Here is a 22,379-nt window from a genome sequence, read left to right on the forward strand (position 1 = left end):
TCTTACTCTCTCTCGCCGACACCGTCCATCCTTCAGGGACCCCTGGACCTGCTGGAGCGGGCCTCCGGCAGTGAGGCAAGGTAATTTTTAAGAACAGTCCTGGAAGCCACGCCAAGTTTGTACTTAAACCTGTGAACAATTAGAAATTGACATAATAAGATGTGTAAGAAGTATTTAATGGTTGTGTACATAAATTCCCATGCAGTCATTAAAATAGAGTTTGTGGGGGTGCCTGGGTGACTCTGTCAGTTGAGCGTCTGACTTTGGCTCAGACAATGATCTCACAATTCGTGGGTTTAAGCAGAGAGTCAGGATTTAAGGGGTTTAAGCCTGCTTCGGATTCTGTGTCTCCCTCTCTCTCTACCTCTCCCCTGCTTGTGCTCACTCGTGCTCTCTCTCTCTGCCTCAAAAATTAACATTAAAAAATGTTTAATAGACTTTATAAAGAATATTTTGCCACTTTAAAAAATTCACATTATGTTTCATTTGGGAAACAAGATCTGTATAAACTACATAAAATTTATATTTTAACAGGAGCACTTTGAGAGAAAAATGTACCACATTTAACAGTAGCTATTCCCAAATTTTAGCTTACAGATAGCTTCATTTTCTTCCCTTTGTTTTTCTATACATTCCATTTTTTATAATTAGTCTGTATTAATTCTATAATAAGATGATTTTAAAAGCATGCTAGAAAACAAATGTCTTATTTTTTGATGCTTATTGAGACAGAAACAGTGCATGAGTGAGGGAGGGGCAGAGAGCAAGGGAGACAGAGTCTAAAGGTGGATCCAGGTTCTAAGCTGTCAGCACAGAGCCTGACGCAGGGCTCAAACCCACAAACCATGAGATCATGACCTGAGCTAAAGTTAGACACTTAACCAACTGAGTCACCCAGGCTCCCCAACAAATGTCTTATTTTTAGAAGAGGAGCCAAGTTACTGTTAAGAATAAGCCGGCTTGGTGATGGGTTCTGCAGGGCTGAGGCTAGGCGGCATGGGGAGCCCAGCAAGTTACCATTTTGAGCTCCAATCCTAAGCTTCCTGTCCTGTCCTCTGTATGTTCTAGATTGGGGCCACTCCACACCTAAGGCAGGAAGATGGTGGCCACAAAGAAGACAAAAAAGTTACTGGAGTTGATCAATTCTAGGCTCCAACTCGTTATGAAAAGTGGAAAGTACATGCTGGGGTACAAGCAGACTCTGAAAATGGTCAGACATGGCAAAGCGAAACTGGTCATCCTCACCTGCAACCGCCCAGCCTTGAGATCTGAAATAGACCCCTCCGCCATGTTGGCCAAAACTGGTGTCCATCACTACAGTGGCAATAATACTGAGTTGGGCAAGGCATGTGGGAAATACTACAGAATATGCACACTGGCTCTCATTGATCCAGGTGATTCTGATAGCATTAGAAACATGCCAGAACAGAATGGTGAAAAGTAAATCACACAAAATTTTTCTTTAATAAAACTAGCCTGAGCTTGTCTTAAAAAAAATTTTAAAAATGAAGCTGAGTGTCCTCACCACTGTGGCAGAGTCGGAGACCCCACCCTCCATCCACCCATAAAGATCAACAATTAGCTGTCCACAAACAGAAATGGCTCTCATAGAGTTCAGGGTCCACTTAAACTTCAGCAAGCAACACAATGGAACAAAAAACGTGAGAACAACCACACAGAGTTGGGGGCCCAGCATCAAGGGTTCTCTCACAGGCCAAGGGAGAGCAGGAACTATGACTAGCTCCCCTAGTCTTTTGGGGCATTGCACAAAGGACCCAGTTTGGTCTCATGCCACAGAGACTGAAAAGGCTGAGACATATAGAGGTGGCTAGGAACAAGAAAGCAGAGCTACCTGGAGTAGCCACACAGCAGAGGTGACTGTGGTTCCCAGTGACCTGCTTTGCAGAGGACAGCAGCAGCTTTTGCCACTGAAGAAACCAGTGACTGACACAGCCACTGCGGACCCCTACAGAGTTCACCACTGAGGGTTCCCCAAAAGGTTTCCCCAATCACGGAGACCAGCTACCGAATGCCCCCATTACTGTCCCCAATCCCAATCCCTTCCAGAACTACCATCCGTGCCAGCAGCCAGCCCTGGCCTCTGTGGCTGTGAGAGTACAAGACGCCAGCCTGGATGCTGGAGGATGACCCTCACCACACTGGCTCCCCTCCACCTGTGCACCTACATGCTGCTGGCCTGATTTCCCCTGCCAGCCTCTGCCAGCACATGCTGGTACCCACAGAGAGATCCCGCAGTCACTAGAGTGAACGCCAACAGCCAGGGCCCTTGCAGCTGCTGATGGGCCTGGATCCAGCCCTGTCTCCTGGCACTGGCCTGCACTGCCGGGCTCCCCTGCAGCCAGCCCCTCTAACTATGCATGTGCGTGTCCCCAGGCTAACTCCCATCACTGGCTTGTATCCTGCTTTGCTGTGCCTACAGGGGACTCCGCAGCTATGGAGCACATGCGGACAGCTGGAGCCCCTGTGGCTGCTAGTGTATTTGCAGTTGGCTATGGTACCTTGCTGCTGGCTAAGGCCACCGCCACTGTGTCTGGTCCAACCCCTGCCACTACAAGGCATTTGTAGGTGCTCCCCACAACTGAGTATCTGCACATCACCAGCTCTGGGCACCACTGCTGCCTACGCTGGTCCCTAGCCACTGGACCTGAAGGCGCCGCTGCAGACTCCAACAGGCCTTGTAGCCATGCAATCCCTCTGCAGTCCTTGTCTAGAATCATGTAGTTGTTGTCGTGGACGGAGAAGATGGACATCACAACCACTGGATCTGGACAAGCCCCTACATGTGGTGCTCTGTACCACTAGAGCCAGGGTTCCAACATGCTCCAGCTTGTCCCCACCCATAGGGAGAGTGGTCTTTCCTAACCAAAGACAGTCCATAAAGTCTGGAAGAGGTGATTGTGTCTTCAAATGTACAGATATCTATATTAGTCTAGAGGGATGGTGAAGAATCAGGGAAACATGCCACCACCAAAGAAATATCATAAATTATATATATATACAAAAAAAAATTATATATATACAAAGTTATATATATATAGTTACCTATAATTATATATAAAGTTATATATATAAATGTATTAAATATATATCAATAGATATAAAGGGAGAAATAGACAGCAATACAGTTAAGGTAGGGAACTCAATACCCCATTTTCAACAATGGACAGAGCATCCAGACAGAAAGCTAGTAAGGAAACACTGGACTTGAACTATATTTTAAACCAAATGGATCTAACAGAAATATACAAAATATTCCATCCAAGAGCAGAATACAGATTCTTCTCAAATGCACCTGGAACATTCTCCAGATAGATCATATGCTAGACCACAAAACGAGTCTTAGCAATTTAAAAAATACTGAAATCATACCAAGTAACCTTTTCAACCACAGTGGTATGAAACTAGAAATCAATTTTTTTAAAAAGGAAAACTAGGAAATTCATAACGATGTGGAAATTAAACAACATGCTTCTGAATAACCATTGGATCAAAGAAGAAATCAACAGAGAAATAAAAAATATCTTCAAACAGAAATGGAAGCAACAAAACAAAACTTATTGAGATATAACAAAAACAGTTCTAAGAGGAAAACTTATAGTGGTAAATGCCTACATTAAGGGAAAAAAGAGAGATCTCAAATAAGCAACCGAACTTTATACCTCAACGAACCAGAAAAAGAACTAAGCCCAGAGTTCAAAATTAACAGAAAGAAGGAAATAGCAAATATCTGAGCAGAAATAAAGAAAAGAATAATAGAAAAGATCACCAAAATTAGGAGCTGGTGTTATGAAATGGTAAACAAAATGCATAAACCTTCAGCTAGACTTACCAAGGAAAAAAGAGACGACTCAAATAAATAATACTATAAATGAAAGAGGGGACATTACAACTGATACACAGAGAGATAAAGATCATAAGACAATTATGAACAATTATGCCAACAAACTGGACAATCTAAAAGAAATGAATAAATTCCCAGAAACATACAACCTACCAAGACTGAATCAGAAGAAATAGAAAATCTGAATAGACCAAGAGTGAACAAGGAGACTGAAACAGTAATCAGAAACCTCCCAACAAAGAAAAGCCCATGACCAGATGCCTTCATGGATGAATTCTATAAACATTTAAAGAATTAATATCAGTCAGTATCAAACTCTTCCAAAAATCTTACGATGTGAGAACACTTACAGATTCATTTGAAATGGCCAGCATTACCTTGATACCAACACAAGGACAGGACGAGAGAACTACAGGCTAATATCCCCAGTGGATACAGATGCAAAATTCTCAACAAAATACTAGCAGACTGAATTCAACAGCACATTAAAAGGATTATGCATCATGTCAGATGGGATTTATCCCTGGATGCAAGGATGGCTTACCATATGTAAGTAAATAAATATGATACACCATATTAATAGACTAGAATATAAAAATCATAAGGTCATCTTAAAAATGATGCACAGATGATGCAGACTATCTGCGGAAAAAGCATTTGTCAAAATTCAACATTCGTTCATGATAAAAATTCTCAATAATGTGAATATATAAGGAATGTACCTCAACATAATAAAGGCCATACATGCAAGCCCATAGTTATATCACACTCAACAGTGAAAGGCTGAAAGCTTTCCCTCTAAGATCAGGAACAAGACAAGACCTTATTTAACACAGCACTGGAAGTCCTAATGGAGTAGTTAGGCAAGAAAAACAAATAAAAGGCATCCACATCAGAAAGGAAGAAGTAAAATCGTCTCTTTTTGCTGATGACTTCATCTTGTATATAGAAAAATCCTAAAAATTTCACCAAAAATACTGTTAGAACTAAGAAATTAGTTCAATAAAGTTGCAGGATACAAAATCAAAATACAAAAGTCAAATGCATTGCTGTGCACTAACAGCAAACTATCTGAAAAATAAAGAAAACAATCCCATTTATAACAGTCTCAACAAGAATAAGTGCTTAGGAATAAATTTGACCAAGGAAGTGAAAACGATGATGACACTGATCATAGCACTTGAAGAAGACACAAATAAATGAAAGGACATTCCAATTTATGGACTGGACGCACTGATACTGTTAAAGTGTTCATAATATCGAAGGCAAACTCCAAAGGTATTTTTTATAGAAATAGAAAACAAATCCTAAAATTTGAAATGTAATCCTGAAACTATAAAAATCCTAGAGGAAAACACAAAGATAAATCTTGATATTGGTCTTGCCAAGGATTTTTCAATATGATACCAAAAACACAAGCAACAACAATAAAAAAAATCAGTACGTGGGACTGCATCAAACTAAAAAGCTTTGCACGAAGGCAACCTACTGAATAGGAGAAGATATCTAAAAATGACATATTCAATAAAGGGTTAGTATCCAAAATATATAAAGAACTGATACAACCTAATACCCCCCAAATAAATAATCCAATTAAAAGATGGGCAGGATGGGCAGAAGATATGAACAGACATTTTTCCAAAGACATCCAGATGGTCAAAAGGCACATGAAAAGATGCTCCACATCAGTCATCATCAGGGAAATGCAAATCAAAACTACAATGAGATATCACCTCATATCTGTCAGAATGGCTAAAATTAAAACACACACACACACACACACACACACACACAAAACAAAAAGTTTTGGCAAGAATGTGGAGAAAAAGGAGCCCTCTTGCACAGTGTGGAAATGTAAACTGGTGCAGTCACTGTGGAAGACATTATGGAAGTTCCTCAACAAATTTAAAATAGAACTAGCCTATGATCCGGGAATTGCACTACTGGGTATTTACTCCCAAAATACAAAAACACTAATTCAAAGGGATACATGCACCCTTATGTTTATTGTAGCACTATTTAAATAGCCAAACTATGGAAGCAGCCAACTCTCCATCAATACATAAATGGATAAAGAAGATGTGGTGTATACACACACACACACACACACACACACACAATGAAATATTATTCAGCCATAAAAAAGAATGAAATCTTGCCATTTGCAACAACATGGATGGAGCTAGAGAATATAATGCAAAGCGAAATAAGTCAGTCAGAGAAAGACAAATACCATATGATTTCATTCATGTGTGAAACTTAAGAAACAAACAACCAAAGAAAAAGACACAAACCAAGAAATAGACTCTTAACTATAGAGAACAAACTGATGGCTACCGGGGTGGGGGTGGGGGGGTGGATGCGGGGATGAAGATGAAAGAGTACACTTATGATAAAATAAAATTTAAAAAATATATAAAGTTCTGCACAGCAAAAGAAATAAGAAACAAAATGATCAGGCAACCTATGGAATGGCAGAAAATATTTGCAAACCACCTCTCTGACAAGAAATTAATATCTAAAATATAAAAGGAGCTCATACAACTCACCAGCAAAACACACACACAAACACACATACAATCCAATTAAAAAATGGGCAAAGGACCTGAATAGACACTTTTAGACATAAGACATACAAGTGGCCAGTAGGCACATGAAAAGGTGCTCAGCACCACTCATCATCAGGGAAATGTGAACCAAAACTGCAATGAGAGATCACCTCACCCCTGGTAGGGTGGCTAGTATCAAAAAGACAAGAGATAACAAGAGATAACTTCAAGCAAGTGTCAGCGAGAATGTGAAGAAAAGGGAATGCTTGGTGCATTGTTGATGGGTATGTAACTTGGTGGCAATCACTATGGAAAACAGTGTGGACATTAAAATAGGAAACATTAAAAATAGGAAAAAATTAAAAGATGGAACTATCCTACGATCCAGCAATTCCACTGCTGAGTGTACACTCAAAGGAAATGAAATCACTATCTTGAAGAAGCATCCGTACCCTTGTGCTCACTGCAGAATTACAATAGCTACGGCATGAAAACCACCAAAGTGTCTGTTGATGGATTAATAAATAACACACACACACACACACACACACACACACACACAGGAATGTTTATTCAGCCTTTAAAAAGAAGGAAATCTTGGGGCGCCTGGATGGCTTAGTCGGTTAAGCGTCCGACTTTCGCTTAGGTCATGATCTCGCGGTCCGTGGGTTCGAGCCCGCGTCGGGCTCTGTGCTGACTGCCAGCTCAGAGCCTGGAGCCTGTTTCAGAGTCTGTGACTCCCTCTCTCTCTGACCCTCCCCTGCTCACGCTCTCTCTCTCTCTCCTAGAAATAAATAAAACATTAAGAAAATTCTTTTAAAAATAAATAAATAAAAAGAAGGAAATCTTGCCATTGCAATCACATGGATGGACCTGGAGGGCACTAGACGAAGTGAATTCCATCAGACAGAAAAGACAAATACTATATGATCTCTCTTAAGTGTAGAATTTTAAAAAGGTAAACCCACAGAGTCAAAGAGTAGAACCATGGATTCCAAAGGACCAGAGATGGGAATTGAGATATTGATCAAAGAGTACAAACTTCAAGTTATAAGTGGAATAAGTTCCAGGAATCTAATCACAACACAGTGACCATGGTTAACAACACTGTACTGTATGTTAAAAGTGGCTACAGAGTAGATTTTGAATGCTCTCATATTAACACCAATGAATGGCGTTATGTGATGTAAAGGATGTATTGACTAACTCTTTTGTGGTAAACATTTCGCAAAAGGGATGTGTACCAAACCATCACAATGGTAACATCTTAAACTTATATATACCTTATAGGTGATTATATCTCAGCAAAGCTGGGGGAAGACAAGTATAGTTAAGCTGTAAGTTTTATGCGTTCCAAAGTTTGAGTCTTATGATTTTGTTTATTTCTACTTCTGAGCTCAGTGTTTGGTAGACCTTAGTTAGGCATCATAGGTGAAGAAATAAAACCTCATGGGACTTCAAACAATCAGTTGGTGAAAAACAAAATGTCTGGATGGAAAGGGCTATTCCCTAAGGAACATTTCCTAAAGGACACACAAATTACAACACCCATGTCTGGTTCAGGCTAATGCAGACTGCTGCAAGCACTTCTTACTTCGAATCGCTTTAAAATATTTACTGCTGATAATGTGGTATAAATGAGTGAGAGCATATTTTGAAATGATCTGATCATCTGGGACAAATATTCTACTTACATAAATACAGATTGCTGCTATTATGTTTCTGCCTCACACCAGAGTCCTGAGCCAGCTTTCTAAATTTTATGTATAAATTTGCTCACAAACTGGTAAGCCAAAGAGATACAGCAAAGGCAGCGAGCCAGGCAAATTTGCATCTGGATTCTCTGTAGGACTCTGGGTAAGCGTGGTCTTGCAGTTTCAGAGGCAAATTTATTTGTGTAGTACAGATGGTTGCCTTAAGAACAGTTTGTAACACAAATTGCGATTATAGTGTGTCATTCCCATTAATGTAGAGCCAGATTGGTTTTGCCCCAGTTACAAATGGATAACAAGTCTATCCGTTTCAAGCTTTCAAATATACATATCTATTGGAGTATAATAACTATTTTATATACACATGTGTGTGTAGATATAGAATATATATCTACTTTAACTCAGGAAGTAAAATAAGGATGTATGAACAATTATAACTCATGTGTCTGCTTGTCTCTCTTGAGGGAACACTTTTAGGAGCTGGCATTACATTGGTTCCTCAGCCCCTGCTTGTGACAGCTGCTACTTAATCCTCTCTTCTGTTTCCTGTTTATTCCATTCTGATTGCTACTCAAATGAACTCCTGGTGTGAAGCTGTTATAGCCAAGAGGGTCTCCATGGACTTGTGCTCAGGTGGATTCAGTGTGATGGAGATCACAGAAAGCTTTCAAAGCAAGTTTCTCTTGAACCAAGTCTAGGAAGATGCAAAGGAATAAGCTAGACACACAAAAATGCATTCTATGGAGAGGACGGCGTGATACACTTATTAATTCAGGCGAAGGGCGAATCTGGAGCTGAGAAGCAATATACTGATAACCAGCTTAGTGTGCTTATAGCCACATGAGTTGTCTGACTTAGCAGGAGTTGAGAGAGGAGCCTGGAGAAGTGACAAGATCATGAAGGGATGAGATTGTGTAATGAGCATGATTTTATAGATGTAGGCATTATTTGCAGAATTTAGTGTAACTGGCAACCATTTCTCCTTACTTTGTATTTTGATTATTTTTTTCTTCCTGATTTGAACCCGCCTGTCTTTCTGGCATGGGTGATCTAGCAGTTGACTTCTGTCTCACCCAGTTAGCAGTGCTCTCGAGAACATTATGAAATGCCCTCGAAGCTCATCTCACATTCTCCCAGTTCAGTTCCCAACAACTGCCTGATTTGCTCATTATTCCTAAAAGTGGACAAAAAGAGTAAGAAAGGAGATAATCCCTCTCTTCTCTAGCAGAACAATCCATCAGAGACCATATCAGAAGCCACTAGCCTGAGCTTGGACTGGCTGCCCTTGAGTGAGACCCCGACCCTGATGGCAATAGGAAAGGTGGTTGCGGTGAAAGTGCAGAAATCACAAAGTACAGAATGTGGCTGCCGAAGGCCGTTCCTTCAGCAGGGATTGTGAGGAGGGCCTTTCCCCTCTCACTGGGCCACAGGTGTGGCAGGCCCGGCACTGGCATGGGATTCAAACCCCACTCCACCACTTTGCTAGCTGTGCCGCCCTGAACAAGTGACTTAATTTCATAAAGCACCAGATCTAGGGGTGCCTGGGTGGCTCAGTCGGTGGAGTGTCCGACTTCAGCTCAGGTCATGATCTCACAGTTTGGTTCGTGGGTTCAGGCCCCACGTCGGGCTCTGAGCTGTCAGCACAGCTCATAAAAAGCACTGGACCTAGAAGCCTTACACTGAGAAGGAAAAGTACTTAATTTGCAGACTGATTGTGAGACTTAGAGGGAATATATATAAAGTATCTGCTTCACAATAAGTGCTCAATAAATGGTGATACACATATCAAACTATGCAGTTTTAATTTTTCAGAAGCATGTAATGTTTAACCCAGTTTATAGAGTATCCTATTCCTGACTGCTCCCTTGATTGTTGAGCATTTAAAGTTTTACCAATTTTCAATTTTACAATTAATGGTGCATTAAACATTATCATGAATATAGTTTTACCTTTTGAATTATTTTAAAATAAACCTTTTTGATACTCCTCAGAACAATGAATGTGGATATAATTTCTATGGGTTTAATGCATATCGTCCAATAGAGATCCAAAATGAATTAAGGAATAATTCTTACTAATGTTGAGCTAACCAGTTATCCTAAAGACATACCTAAATTATTACCTTTGTTTACTTTTTCTTTTATTTATAAGATGTGATATCTTATTAGCATTTAGATTTGTGTTATGATTAACACTATTAGATTTAAAATGTTTATTAGCTGATATTCCTTCTCTGTGACTCAACTGTTCATGTACCTTATTGATGAAGTTTACAAAGTATATATATGATATGCATATACATATATAAGCACAAACATATGTAAACACATATTAATCTCATTTATGACACTCATGTATATTTTATGTGTAATTTCATATACTAACATATTTTCTACTTTGTCCTAGTCTTTGTAGTGTCTGTTTTGGATCAGTTCTAGATTTAAAAGGCATTCTAACACGTGGAAGAAATATTCCCTTTTCCTTACTTTTTGTTTGCTTGTTTTAAGAATATTTACCATCAAGATGGATTACCAAGATGGTAATCCTGATGTGACTGGTAATGAAAAAGACTCGGAAAAAATTAAAAATAGTTGGAATAAAAGGCATGTAACAAACACATGCTGCAGGGATTTTAGAAATAAATGAAAATTATATGGGGCGCCTGGGTGGCTTAGTCGGTTAAGCATCCGACTTTCGCTTAGGTCATGATCTTGCGGTTCGTGGGTTCGAGCCCCGCTTCGGGCTCTGTGCTGACTGCCAGCTCAGAGCCTGGAGCCTGTTTCAGTCTGTGACTCCCTCTCTCTCTGACCCTCCCCTGCTCACACTGTCTCTCTCTCTCTCCTAGAAATAAATAAAAACATTAAAAAAAAAAGATTAAAAAAAAAAAGAAATAAATGAAAATTATAAATAATTTTCTGCCTTAAGTCAGAAAATGTAGACAAAATAGACAATTTCCTATGAATATAAATTGCATTTATTAAAACTGACTCAAAAAAATAGAAAACCTGAATATACCTAAAAACATGAAAAAAAACTGAATTAGGAATTTATAACGTACAATCAACAGAGTAGCTAGATACATGGATAAAAAGCCAACTATCTTACATGTAGTTTCTGAATCATAGGGTTAGTTTCTAGATTCTAGATTTGCACTTTTATAATTTATAATTAAAATATTCAATTAATTCAATAGGAGAAAGTACTCAAAATCTAGCCTCAATACTAGTCATTTACTTACTGAGGGTTTTTCTTACTGTTCTATGAAATATGCATCAGGAAGCTTTCAACTGAAAGTAATAGAAAAACCAACCAAAGCAATTTGACTCAAACAATAAAAGACCGACCAGCTGGCATTTACATGAGGCCCAGAGACGGGGCAGGCTCCAGGGTTGGTTGGTTGAGTGACTCGACTGTATTATCAAGTACACAGCTTCTTTCTCTCTCTTTGCTCTATAGCTACAGCATCTATATCCATCCATGTCTGGTTTCCCTCCAGCTTGTAGGACAGCTACCAGTTATAATAAGGCTTGCCTACTCCTTTATTTACATCCAGCAGATGCGAGAAATTACCTCTCCCTAAGCCCCCAAAAGGAAGTCTTTATCTTCAGTCTTTGGGGGCGAATTTACATTTCCCCAAAAACAATGGTAGGGCTAGGTCCTGCCTTCCTAACCAGGGCCCATCAGTGGAGCTCCAGAAGCTCATTGCTGCCTTACAATGGGAAGGGGGAGCGAATGTTGAGGCATCAAGCTCTCTCCATCCACTACAAAAGATTTGCTCAGAAAACACTCCTTTTCACTGGTGATACTTGATTGCACACTCATTTTGGAGTTTGCAAAGATAAAAGGAAATTATAGTGTTTCTTCCAGTTAGTGTCTGAAGTTGATCTTTGCAAAGGTTATGTGCCAGTTTGAGATTGCTGTTACATTTCACACGGTTTATAAAGTATCAAGACTCAAACATGAACAAAAAGGGTAAACTGATCTTTTTTCAACTTGGAAAAAAGAGTCAGTTTTATGATAAATCATTTTAAGCTACAAGTCATAGCCAAATATCAAGGGCAATGAGTATGTCCAAAGACACACAGGAGAGAGCCTTTCAATCCAAGAAAGACCCTTCTCCTGACAACCTGTTTGTCTTATGCCACAGTCACAGCACATAAACATATACATGTTTATACACATATATCCAGTGCATAAGATATAAAATGTTAGAAAGCATCAATGTGCTTTACCTGTAGGAAGTTTATCAGTGTGATGGCATCTACATGTATAGAATACATAGTATTTCCTCTTTATCTGTATGAGGAAGTAATATATGCACATCACAACAAAACTCAATGAGCATCAATGAGTTAACAGTAAAAGAAAAACAAAGCCTCTTTCTCAATTTCCCTAAGAATCCTCCCCTCACCACTCCAAAGGCCTAGGTTATTGGTTTCTTGTGTGACCTTCCCCAGATATTCTAGATATATGAAAACGCGCGCACGCACACACACACACACACACACACACACACACACATCCTTTTGAAAAACACAAATGGGGGCACCTGGGTGACTCTGTTGGTTAAATATCTGGTTTGATTTTGGCTCAGATCATGATCTCATACTCTGTGGAATCGAATCCCGCACTGAGACTCACTAACCCCCTCATGAACAGCATGGAGCCTGCTTGGGATTCTCCTCTCCCCTCTCTCCCTCTCTCTCTGCCCCTCCCCTGCTCGTGTGCACACTCTCCTTCCCTCAAAATAAACAAACTTAAAAAAAAATACAAATGGAAACATATGCTACAAACAGTTCTGTACTCTGAGCATTTTCATTCAACAATTTATTCACACATCTAGAGTGACCTAAATCTTGAACAGCTGCATGAATATATCTCTTCGAGTCAAGGTGAGGGCTGCATTTGAGTTAAGGCAAAAAAAAAAAAAAAAAAAAAAAAGCAGGGGGTGGGGGGTAGGAAGGAGCTCTCCAATACTCAGGCAAGGACGATTCAATAAAGAATAAGAGGTCTGGAGGAAAGTGCCACAGCACTGGAAGTCAGGGAAAAAAATCTGCCTATGACAGGTAAAAGGGTTTGCATCTCTTCCCCCACATGCTCATCTATTTTGTTTCTTAAATTCCACATCTGAGTGAAATCATGCTTTTTGTATTTCTCTGACTTATTTCACTTAGCATAATACTCTCTAGCTCTAGCCACGTCATTGCAAATGGCAAGATTTCATTCGTTTTTATGCTGAGTAATAGTCCATTGTATACATACACCACATCTTCTTCATTCATTCATCAGTCAATGGACATTTGGGCTCTTCCCATAATTTGGCTCTTGTTGATAATACTATTATTAAACTTCAAAGTGCACATATCCCTTCAAATCAATATTTTTGTATCCTTTGGGTACCTATCTAGTAGTGCAATTGTTGGATCGTAGAGTATTCTATTTTTAACTTTTTGAGGGACCGCCATTCTGTTTTCTAGAATGAGTGCACTAGTTTGCATTCTCACCAATAGTATAAGGTGGTTTCCCTTTCTCCACATCCTCCCCAACACCCGTCGTTTCCTGTGTTGATAATTTTAGCCATTCTGACAGGTGTGAAGTGGTATCTCATTGTAGTTTTGATTTATATTTCCGTGATAAGTGATATTAAGCACCTTTTTCATGTGTCTGTTGGTCATCTAGATGTCTCCTTTGAGAAATATCTATTCATGTCTTCTGCCCATCATTTAGCTGGATTATTTGTTGAATGGGCTATTTTCGAGCAAAAGCCTTACATCCTCATGTATTATTTGTCTAGTCCCTGTTTAAGATTCTCTAATCCACCACTAGATGGACCTATTTGATATTTTGTCTTCAGAGATAAAAACTGCTTTATATTCAGTGAGGTCTTCCTAACAAGGATTTAGATCACTGATCTTAAAACAAGATTTGAGTTAAAAAAATAAAACAATTCAGTCATATAAAACAATGAATGAAACATATTCATATGCTCATTAATGAAAGCAAATACCTGTGTGTTAAACCTCCTACTTTAAATAATAAAACACAACCAAATAAATCTGTTAAGTCAGCTGAACTCCCTCTCTGATCTTCTTCAATTCCTTCCCATTCATATGAAACCAACATTCTGAATTATAAATTATCTGCTAATTTTTTAATGTTTGTTTATTTTAAAGAGAGAGAGGGGGACAGAGGATACAAGGCGGGCACTGTGCTGACAGCAGAGAGCCTGACAGGGGGCTCGAACTCATGAACTGCGAGATTATGACCTAAACTGAAATTGGGCGCCTACTCGACAGAGCCACCCAGGTGCCCCAATTATCAGCTATTTTAAAAAATTATCTGTCTTTCAAAATTAAATAAATGTTGAAAAAATTTAGTTTTACAATATATGATGTATCACTAAACAATAAAATGTTTGATTTTTCTAGGTCTTGAAACTTATATAAAAGAACATCTATTATATGTATTTTCAAATGCTTTTCTCACTCTTCATTCTATTTCTTTTTTAAAAATATTTTTTAAATGTTTTATTTATTTTTGACAGAGAGAGACAGCATGAGCAGGGGAGGGTCAGAAGGTGAGGAAGACACAGAATCCGAAGACAGGCTCCAGGCTCTGAGCTAGCTGTCAGCACAGAGCCTGACACGGTTCCTTGAACCCAGGAACCGGGAGATCATGCCCTGAGCTGAAGTTGGTCCCTTAACAGACTGAGCCACCCAGGCGCCCCTCTTTATTCTATTTCTGAGATTCATCCATGTTGGGATATGCTTTTTCAAACTGCTCTATTATATGGTGCTGTATGAGGAGACTAAAATTTGTTTATCTGTGTTAAGGATTTTAGACTTGCCTTTTTTCCATTCAACATTATGATTTTAAGATACTCATTATGCAGACAAAATTTAGACAGACTAAACATTGTTGATATGTAATCTATATCTAGTAATTCCAATATCAATCTTGGGAATCTGACCCTTCAATTTATTATTATTTTACTGTTGACTTTCATCTACTTGGGCTTGTTTCTTCATGGTCTTTGATAATTTTTAAAAAATTATGAGTGTATGTTCTTTGATGGAAATTATTTTTTTTAATTTTTTAATGTTTATTTTTGAAAGAGAGAGTGAGTGTGCAAGCGGGGGAGGGGCAGCAAGAGAGAGGGATACACAGAATCAGAAGCAGGCTCTAGGCTCTGAGCTGTCAGCACAGAGCCCAACGCGGGGTTCAAACTCACAAACCCCAAGATCATGATGTGAGCCAAAGTTGGACACTTAACCAATTGAGCCACTCAGGCACCCCAGAAATTCTCTTAAAATAGTGTTTTGTTTTCACACCCTTGCTAATATATCCTTAATTAACTGCAAGGAGCTCTCCATTTTTCTTACTGGAAATTATTTCACCCATTGCTCTGTTTGGAGCAATGATGAGGCAAGTGCTCTTTCTTTTGGGCAGGGAAATCCATGGTTTACGGTCTACCCCAAAGAGGAGTATTTTAGGGGCGCCTGGGTGGCTCAGTCAGTTAAGCATCTGTCTTCGGCTCAGGTCATGATCTCATGGTTTGTGGGTTTGAGCCCTGTGTCAGGCTCTGTGCTGACAGCTAGCTCAGAGCCTGGAGCCTGCTTCAGATTCTGTGTCTCTCTCTCTCTCTTACCCTCCCCTGCTCACCCTGTCTCTTTCTCTCTCATAAATAAATAAAACATTTTAAAAATTAAAAAAAGAGGAATATTTTAGAAGGCCTGGTGGCACAGCTATTGCCATCTTTCACACGAGCCGCATCAGGAGCAGCTTGTCTCTGTCCCTGTTGGTGTCCAGGTTAGCACATTCAGTCAACATACACAGGCTAGCAGAACTTGATGAAATGCCTCATTGATGTGGCCAAGCTCCAAATCAATCTAGAAGATGTCAATCTGAGTGGTACCTACAAAGATTTTTCTCATTTCACAGAACTTATACTTGGCATCCTCAGGCGTAATTGATGAATGGCAACATGACCCTTGGGTTATAGATTCGATGGAAATTCTCACCACTCTTGTCAATGTTGAAGACATCCATAAAACTAGTAGGGTGCCCTGTGTATCAGGATACAGTCTGCCATCAATCTTGAGGAACCACTGCCTGTAGGTCTGCTTTCTCTCAGAGCACACTTGAGTCTGTTCTTTAGTAAAATAATGAGGGCCCAGTGGATGCACAAAGGACAAAAACATCAGTTAGTATGTCTCGCATCTCGTGCTTTGGAGCTGCTACATGCTTCAGGACCATGAGTCATGACTGTTCTAGGTACAGAAGGAGCTGAAATCCATGGTTTATATTACTTACACAGGGAAGACTTGTTTTTCTCCTGCCAGACACATAGGGACAATACCAACCTATGGTCACTTTAAAATGAAACCTGGCTTGGTGGTATTCAGACCACAAGGGCAGAGTGAATTTTGTCCCCAAAAGCATGAGTGTGAGCTTGTGGTTCAAATTCTCAAGTAGATTCTTTTTTTCTTTTCCTACTCAGCCTATAGCCAGCCTAAACAGGTAAGTTCCCCTTTGAGTGGTTAGTTTCTACATCAACCCTTTTTTAGAGTTCCATCTTATATTAGAATCTTGGGTTCTACCTCCTACCCTTCTTTGGATCCTGATTTTGTCTCTTGTCTGCTAGAGGCCATTAAAATCCAAGTTCCAGGTCTTCCAATTTTGACTCACAAAAGATTGTTACTGCTATCTTAACAATATTAACAAATCAGATAAGCTACAAAATCCATTTTTAAACCTACCAGAGACCTGAGGCCAGATAATAAACCTAACTACACTAAAATCTTGAAAGAGTCCTTCCCTTAAGAGTAAAGACCTATAGCTGTTTCATCCTAGTAGAGAAGCTGAAAGATGAAAGAATAAATCATAGTAGGTGATAGGGAGAAGCCAGCCATATTTTAATGGATTTTTAATGACTGTAAGTGAACTACCATGATGAACTAGAATCCCAAGGAGCCCCAGCCACAGAGTATGTGCCTACCTTCTATTTACCATAGACCCTCACCAAGGGCACATGGATAATATGCTAAAGGCTGAGAGAGGAACAGAAGGGCTTAGAGAGATCCCATATAAGGTGCTCAGACCTTTCCTAAGTAAACAGAATGCTCAATGAAGTGTACGAGCAAGGCAGAAAGAGGAGAGAACTCTTTCTCAGTCACTTTTGAGTGCAAAGCAGCCACTGCCGAAGACTGGAAGCAGAAGAGTAGTGCAGAGAGAGCTCTTCTTGGGTACATAAAGAAAGAGATGGAACTAAAGAGCAAATAGAAATGTCTACTGACTCAAAACACTAGAATACAGGCTGTGAAGCAGAGAGAACTCTCTCATGATTCTAAAAAGCTGGTTCTAGGCTGCAAATTAACAGTGACATTTCTGAGGTCTTACTGGTACTTACTTGCTGCCTCTGCAGGGCTAGGGATTCTGACAGAAGGACTGAGCAATTTTCTGGGGGAAAATACCATTTCCTTTAGCCTCTGCTATTCTTTTACATACTTTGTGCCAAGTACAATTAAAATTATGACACATACAAAGAAGAAAATAAAACCTACAATCATGAGAGGAAAGAAGCAGACTAGGAGATGAGTCAGAAACTGGGATAATGAGAAATGGACTCTAAAATAACCATGAAAACATGTTACAGGCTCCTGGGTGGCTCAGTCAGTTAAGCGTCCAACTTTGGCTCAGGTCATGATCTCATGGTTCATGAGTTCAAGTCCTACGTCAGGCTTTGTGCTGACAGCTCAGAGCCTGGAGCCTGTTTCAGACTCCGGGTCTCCTTCTCACTTTGCCCTTCCCCCTGCTCATGCTCTGTCTCTCTCCTTCAAAAATAAATAAACATTACAAAAAATTTAAAGAAAATATGTTAAAGGATCTAATAGGAAAGCTGGACAACATTCATAAACATATGGGGAATGTCGAAAGAGAGACTGAAACACAATAAAAATGATCAAATGAAGTGCTAGAAATGAAAAACATAATATCCTAAGTGAAGAATTCATTCGATGGGATCAGAAGCAGCCTGGACACAGAAGAAAATGACCTATGACTTAAAGATAGTAGAAATCATATAAACCAAAATACAGAAGTTGGACAGAAAATGCAATGAATATCTGCAATCTATGAACCATATATATAACTGGAATATATATGGAAAAGAGAATGGGGCAGAAATAATTGTTAGAGACAATGGCTGAGCATTTTCCAGAATGGCTTAAAGAGGTCAATTAGCAAATTCCAAGTGTGTATGCGCACATGCCCACATGTATATACACACACACACACACACACACACACACACACACACACACAGAGTACCCAGCACATCTAGGCACATCAGACTCAAGCTACTAAAAACCAAGATAAAATTTCAAAGCCGCCACATGTATTACATACAGGGAAACAACAGTGAGATATACTGCTGACTTCTAACTGGAAACCAAGTAGGCCAGAAGACAATGGAAAGACAACTTTTATATGCTTGAAGGGGAACAAAAAAGGTAACAAAAAATTCTGTATACAGCAAAATACATCCTCCAAAAGCAAATGAAAAGTATGTTTTGAGATAGACAAAAATGGAGAGATTTCATCTCCAGAAGAGCTGCATTGCAATAAATACTAAAATAAATATTCCTAAAATTTGTATAGAAATAACCAAGGTAATCACTAAAAAGAAAAACAAAGCTGTAGGTATCACAACTCCAGATTTCAAGATGTACTACAAAGCTGTAATAATCAAAACAGTATGGTTTGCCAACTGGCAAAATACAGGCACACAGATCAATGGAACATTTAAAAAGCCCAGAAATAAAACCATTATTATATGGTTAACTCATCTTCGAGCAAGGAGGCAAGAATATGCAATGGGAAAAAGATAGTCTCTTCCACAAATGGTGGTGGGAAAACTGGACAGTTACATGCAAAAGAATGAAACTGGATCACTTTCTTAATCATACACAAAAATAAATTAGAAATGTATTAAAGACCTAAATGCAAGTCCTAAAACCATAAAAATCCTAGAAGAGAGTAGTACAGGTAGTAATTTCTCAGAGATTGGCCATAGCAACATTTTTCAGGATATGTCTCGTGAGGCAAGGAAAACAAAAGCAAAAATAAACTACTGGGACTACAGCACAATAAAAAAGCTTCTGCACAGCAAAGAAAACAACCAACAGCTAAAGAATCTACTGAATGGGAGGAAATATTTGACAAGGATGTAAACTGGTACAGTCACTGTGAAAAACAAATTTAAAAAATTAAAGATAAACTACTGTATGATCCAGTAATTCCACTACTGGGTATCTGCCAAGGTATACTAAAACACTAATTCAAAAGGATATAAGCACTCCTATGTTTATTGTAGTATTATTTACAATAGCCAAACTAGAGAATCAGTCCAAAATAAAGAAGATGTGAGATATCTATCTATCTATCTATCTATCTATCTAAATAGAATATTATTCTGCCACAAAGATAACGAAATCTTGCCTTTTGCAACAACATGGATGGAGTTAGAGAATATAATGCTAAGCGAGATAATTCAAAGAAAGACAAATGCCATACAATTTCACTCATATGTGGAATTTAAGAAACAAATGAGCAAACGGGGGAAAAACGGAGACAGATAAAAAAAAAAAACCTGACTCTTAATGATAGAGAAGAAACAGGTGATTACTGGAGGGAAGGTGAGTGAGAGGGATGGGGTAAATAGGTGAAAGGGATGAGGAATATACTTTTTTTTTTTTAAATATATGCTTGTTTACTTATTTTGAGGGAGAGCGAGAGCGAATGCACACACATGCACATGAGCCAGGCAAAAAGAGAGGGGGAGACAGAATCCCAAGTAGGCTCCACAGTGACAGCAGAGAGCCTATGTGGGGCTCCATCTCACAAACGGTGAGATCATGACCTGAGCCGAAACCAAGAGTCAGACGCATAACCGACTGAGTCACCAAGGCACCCCTACACTTATCCTGATGAGCACTGAGTAATATATGGAATTGCTGAATCACTATATTGTACACCTGAAACTAATATAACATTGTATGTTAACTATACCAGACATAAAAAATTTAAAATTAAAAATACAATACTATGGACTATTTAAAGCAAAACAGGGATGCCTGGGTAGCTCAGTCGGTTAAGCTTCCGACTTCGGCTCACAGCTTGTGAGGCTGTGAGGTCATGATCTCACAGCTTGTGCGGTGTCGGGCTCTGTGCTGACAGCTAGCTCAGAGCCTGGAGCCTGCTTCTGATTCTATGTCTCCCTCTCTCTGACCCTCCCCTGCTCACACTGCCTTTCTCTCTCTCTCTCTCTCTCTCTCAATCTCTCTCTCAGAAATAATAAAAAAAAATTAAAGCAAAACAATAGATTTTGTACTGTTTGTAGCAGGTGTAGAAGTAAAACACACAAAAAGTGCAATGTGACTAGGAGGCGATAAATAATATCGTAAGGTTCTTACGTTACTTACAAAATAGTACAATACTATTTGAAAATAAGCTGTAATAAGCTAAAGATGTATATTGTAGTCTTTAAAACACCACTAAAAATTTCCCCAAACAGGTATAAACAATACTCAGTTCAATTAAAAGAAGGCAGAGTCCTGTACCAGCTGTAGAGCAATGAATGCATCAGGGAATGATGGGTGGGGGCTGGGTGCAGTGGGCAGGGGTAGGGGTTCAGGGGCTGTGGATACACAGCAGCAATAGATCACTATACACACGGAGATCCCCTTTCCCGTTTACTAATATCCCATAGTTCACTAATAATCACCATGCTAATTTTAGGGTGTCACAGTTTGGCTGCTGAAATTCAAAAAGATCCTCATTTTCCTGACTCTGAGCCAGCAACCTCAGATCAATCACTGTGAACAGAGAGGTTTTTCCCTATTTAGGTTACATGCCTGTGTTGTGGTTGCCTATATGCTTAGTCTGCAACTTTCTCAACAAATCAATCGCTCTGGCTCTCTCTTTGGCTTTTACTATAGTCTGAAAGAAAGACTAGCATTCCAGCAGCAAGTTATTTGACTGTCACATCGCCAAGTGCTATCTAGCTTGGTGGGTCCTCTTGTCTAGAACAACCAAGAAAAGAGGACAATGTCTTAACCAACTTCTTTTCTGGGCACAGAACAAGTTCTGTTAAGCTTTCCCACCTTGGATGGAGGGTCTTCCTTGAAGTCCTCTCATCCACTTTGACTTAATCAGTTTTATATTCTTTTTTAAAAGTTTTTTTTTACCGACTTCGGCTCAGGTCATGATCTCACAGTCCATGGGTTCAAGCCCTGTGTCAGGCTCTGTGCGGACAGCTCAGAGCCTGGAGCCTGCTTCAGATTCTGTGTGTGTGTGTCTCTCTCTCTCTGCCCCTCACCCACTCACTCTCTGTCTCTCAAAAATAAAGACATAAAAAAAATTTTTAATTTTTTAACAGAGTGCAAGCGGGTGCGGGTATGCAAGGAGAGAGGGAGACACTGAAGCCAAAGCAGGCTTTAGGCTCTGAGCTGTCGGCACAGAGCCCGATGTGGGGCTCGAACCCATGAACTGTGAGATCATGATCTGAGCTGAAAATTGGACATCTAACTGACTGAGACATCCAGGCACCCCATATTTTCTTTTTTAAACAATCAGTATAAAATTCATGTAAGATTAACCATGTTAAAGTGTACAATTCGGTGACATTTAGTACATTCACCATGTTGTGCAACCACCACTGTTACCTAGTTCGAAAACATTTCCATCACCCCAAAAGGAAACTCATATCCATGAAGCAGCCACTCTTCATTTTCTCCTTCTTGCAGGCCCTACCAACTGCTCATCGGCTCTCTCTCTCTGTGGATATACCCACTCTTTTATTTTATATAAACTTTACTTATATTTTTTATGTAAATTAAATCTATGTGACCTCTTGTTTCTGGCTTCTTTCACTTAGATTCAGTTCCATATTTTACGGTCATTTTCAACGGCCTCTCTCAAGTATTGATTTTGCATTAGCTATTACTTTTCGGGAGCATGTAATGAAATACACTTGAACCCACCCCTAGATCAGCAGAACAAAGTCTCATTATTTGTCCTCAGAGTTCCGGGAGGAACACTTTCAGATACTCCCCTTGTTTTATACAACATACTTTGTCTACAAAATGCTGATGCAAAGTGCTATAGTGTTTCTTATGTCTCAGCGAATGTGAAGCGTTCCTTCAACTTTTGCTTGCAGACAGGCGCACACCCTATATTACTTCCTGGATACAAATT

General features: G+C 39.4%; 1 protein-coding gene across 1 annotated transcript; it reads left to right on the forward strand.

Annotated features, from left to right (window-relative positions):
* The first annotated feature begins 1,099 nt into the window (after positions 1 to 1,099).
* Positions 1,100 to 1,444, forward strand: LOC120229579 (60S ribosomal protein L30-like). The gene has a single exon (XM_039228682.1). It carries the CDS (start codon positions 1,100 to 1,102, stop codon positions 1,442 to 1,444), a length of 345 nt encoding a protein of 114 aa, XP_039084613.1.
* The last annotated feature ends 20,935 nt before the right edge of the window (positions 1,445 to 22,379 follow it).

This window comes from Hyaena hyaena, unplaced genomic scaffold (assembly GCF_003009895.1).
Source record: "Hyaena hyaena isolate Hyena2069 unplaced genomic scaffold, ASM300989v1 scaffold_34, whole genome shotgun sequence".
NCBI lineage: Eukaryota > Metazoa > Chordata > Mammalia > Carnivora > Hyaenidae > Hyaena > Hyaena hyaena.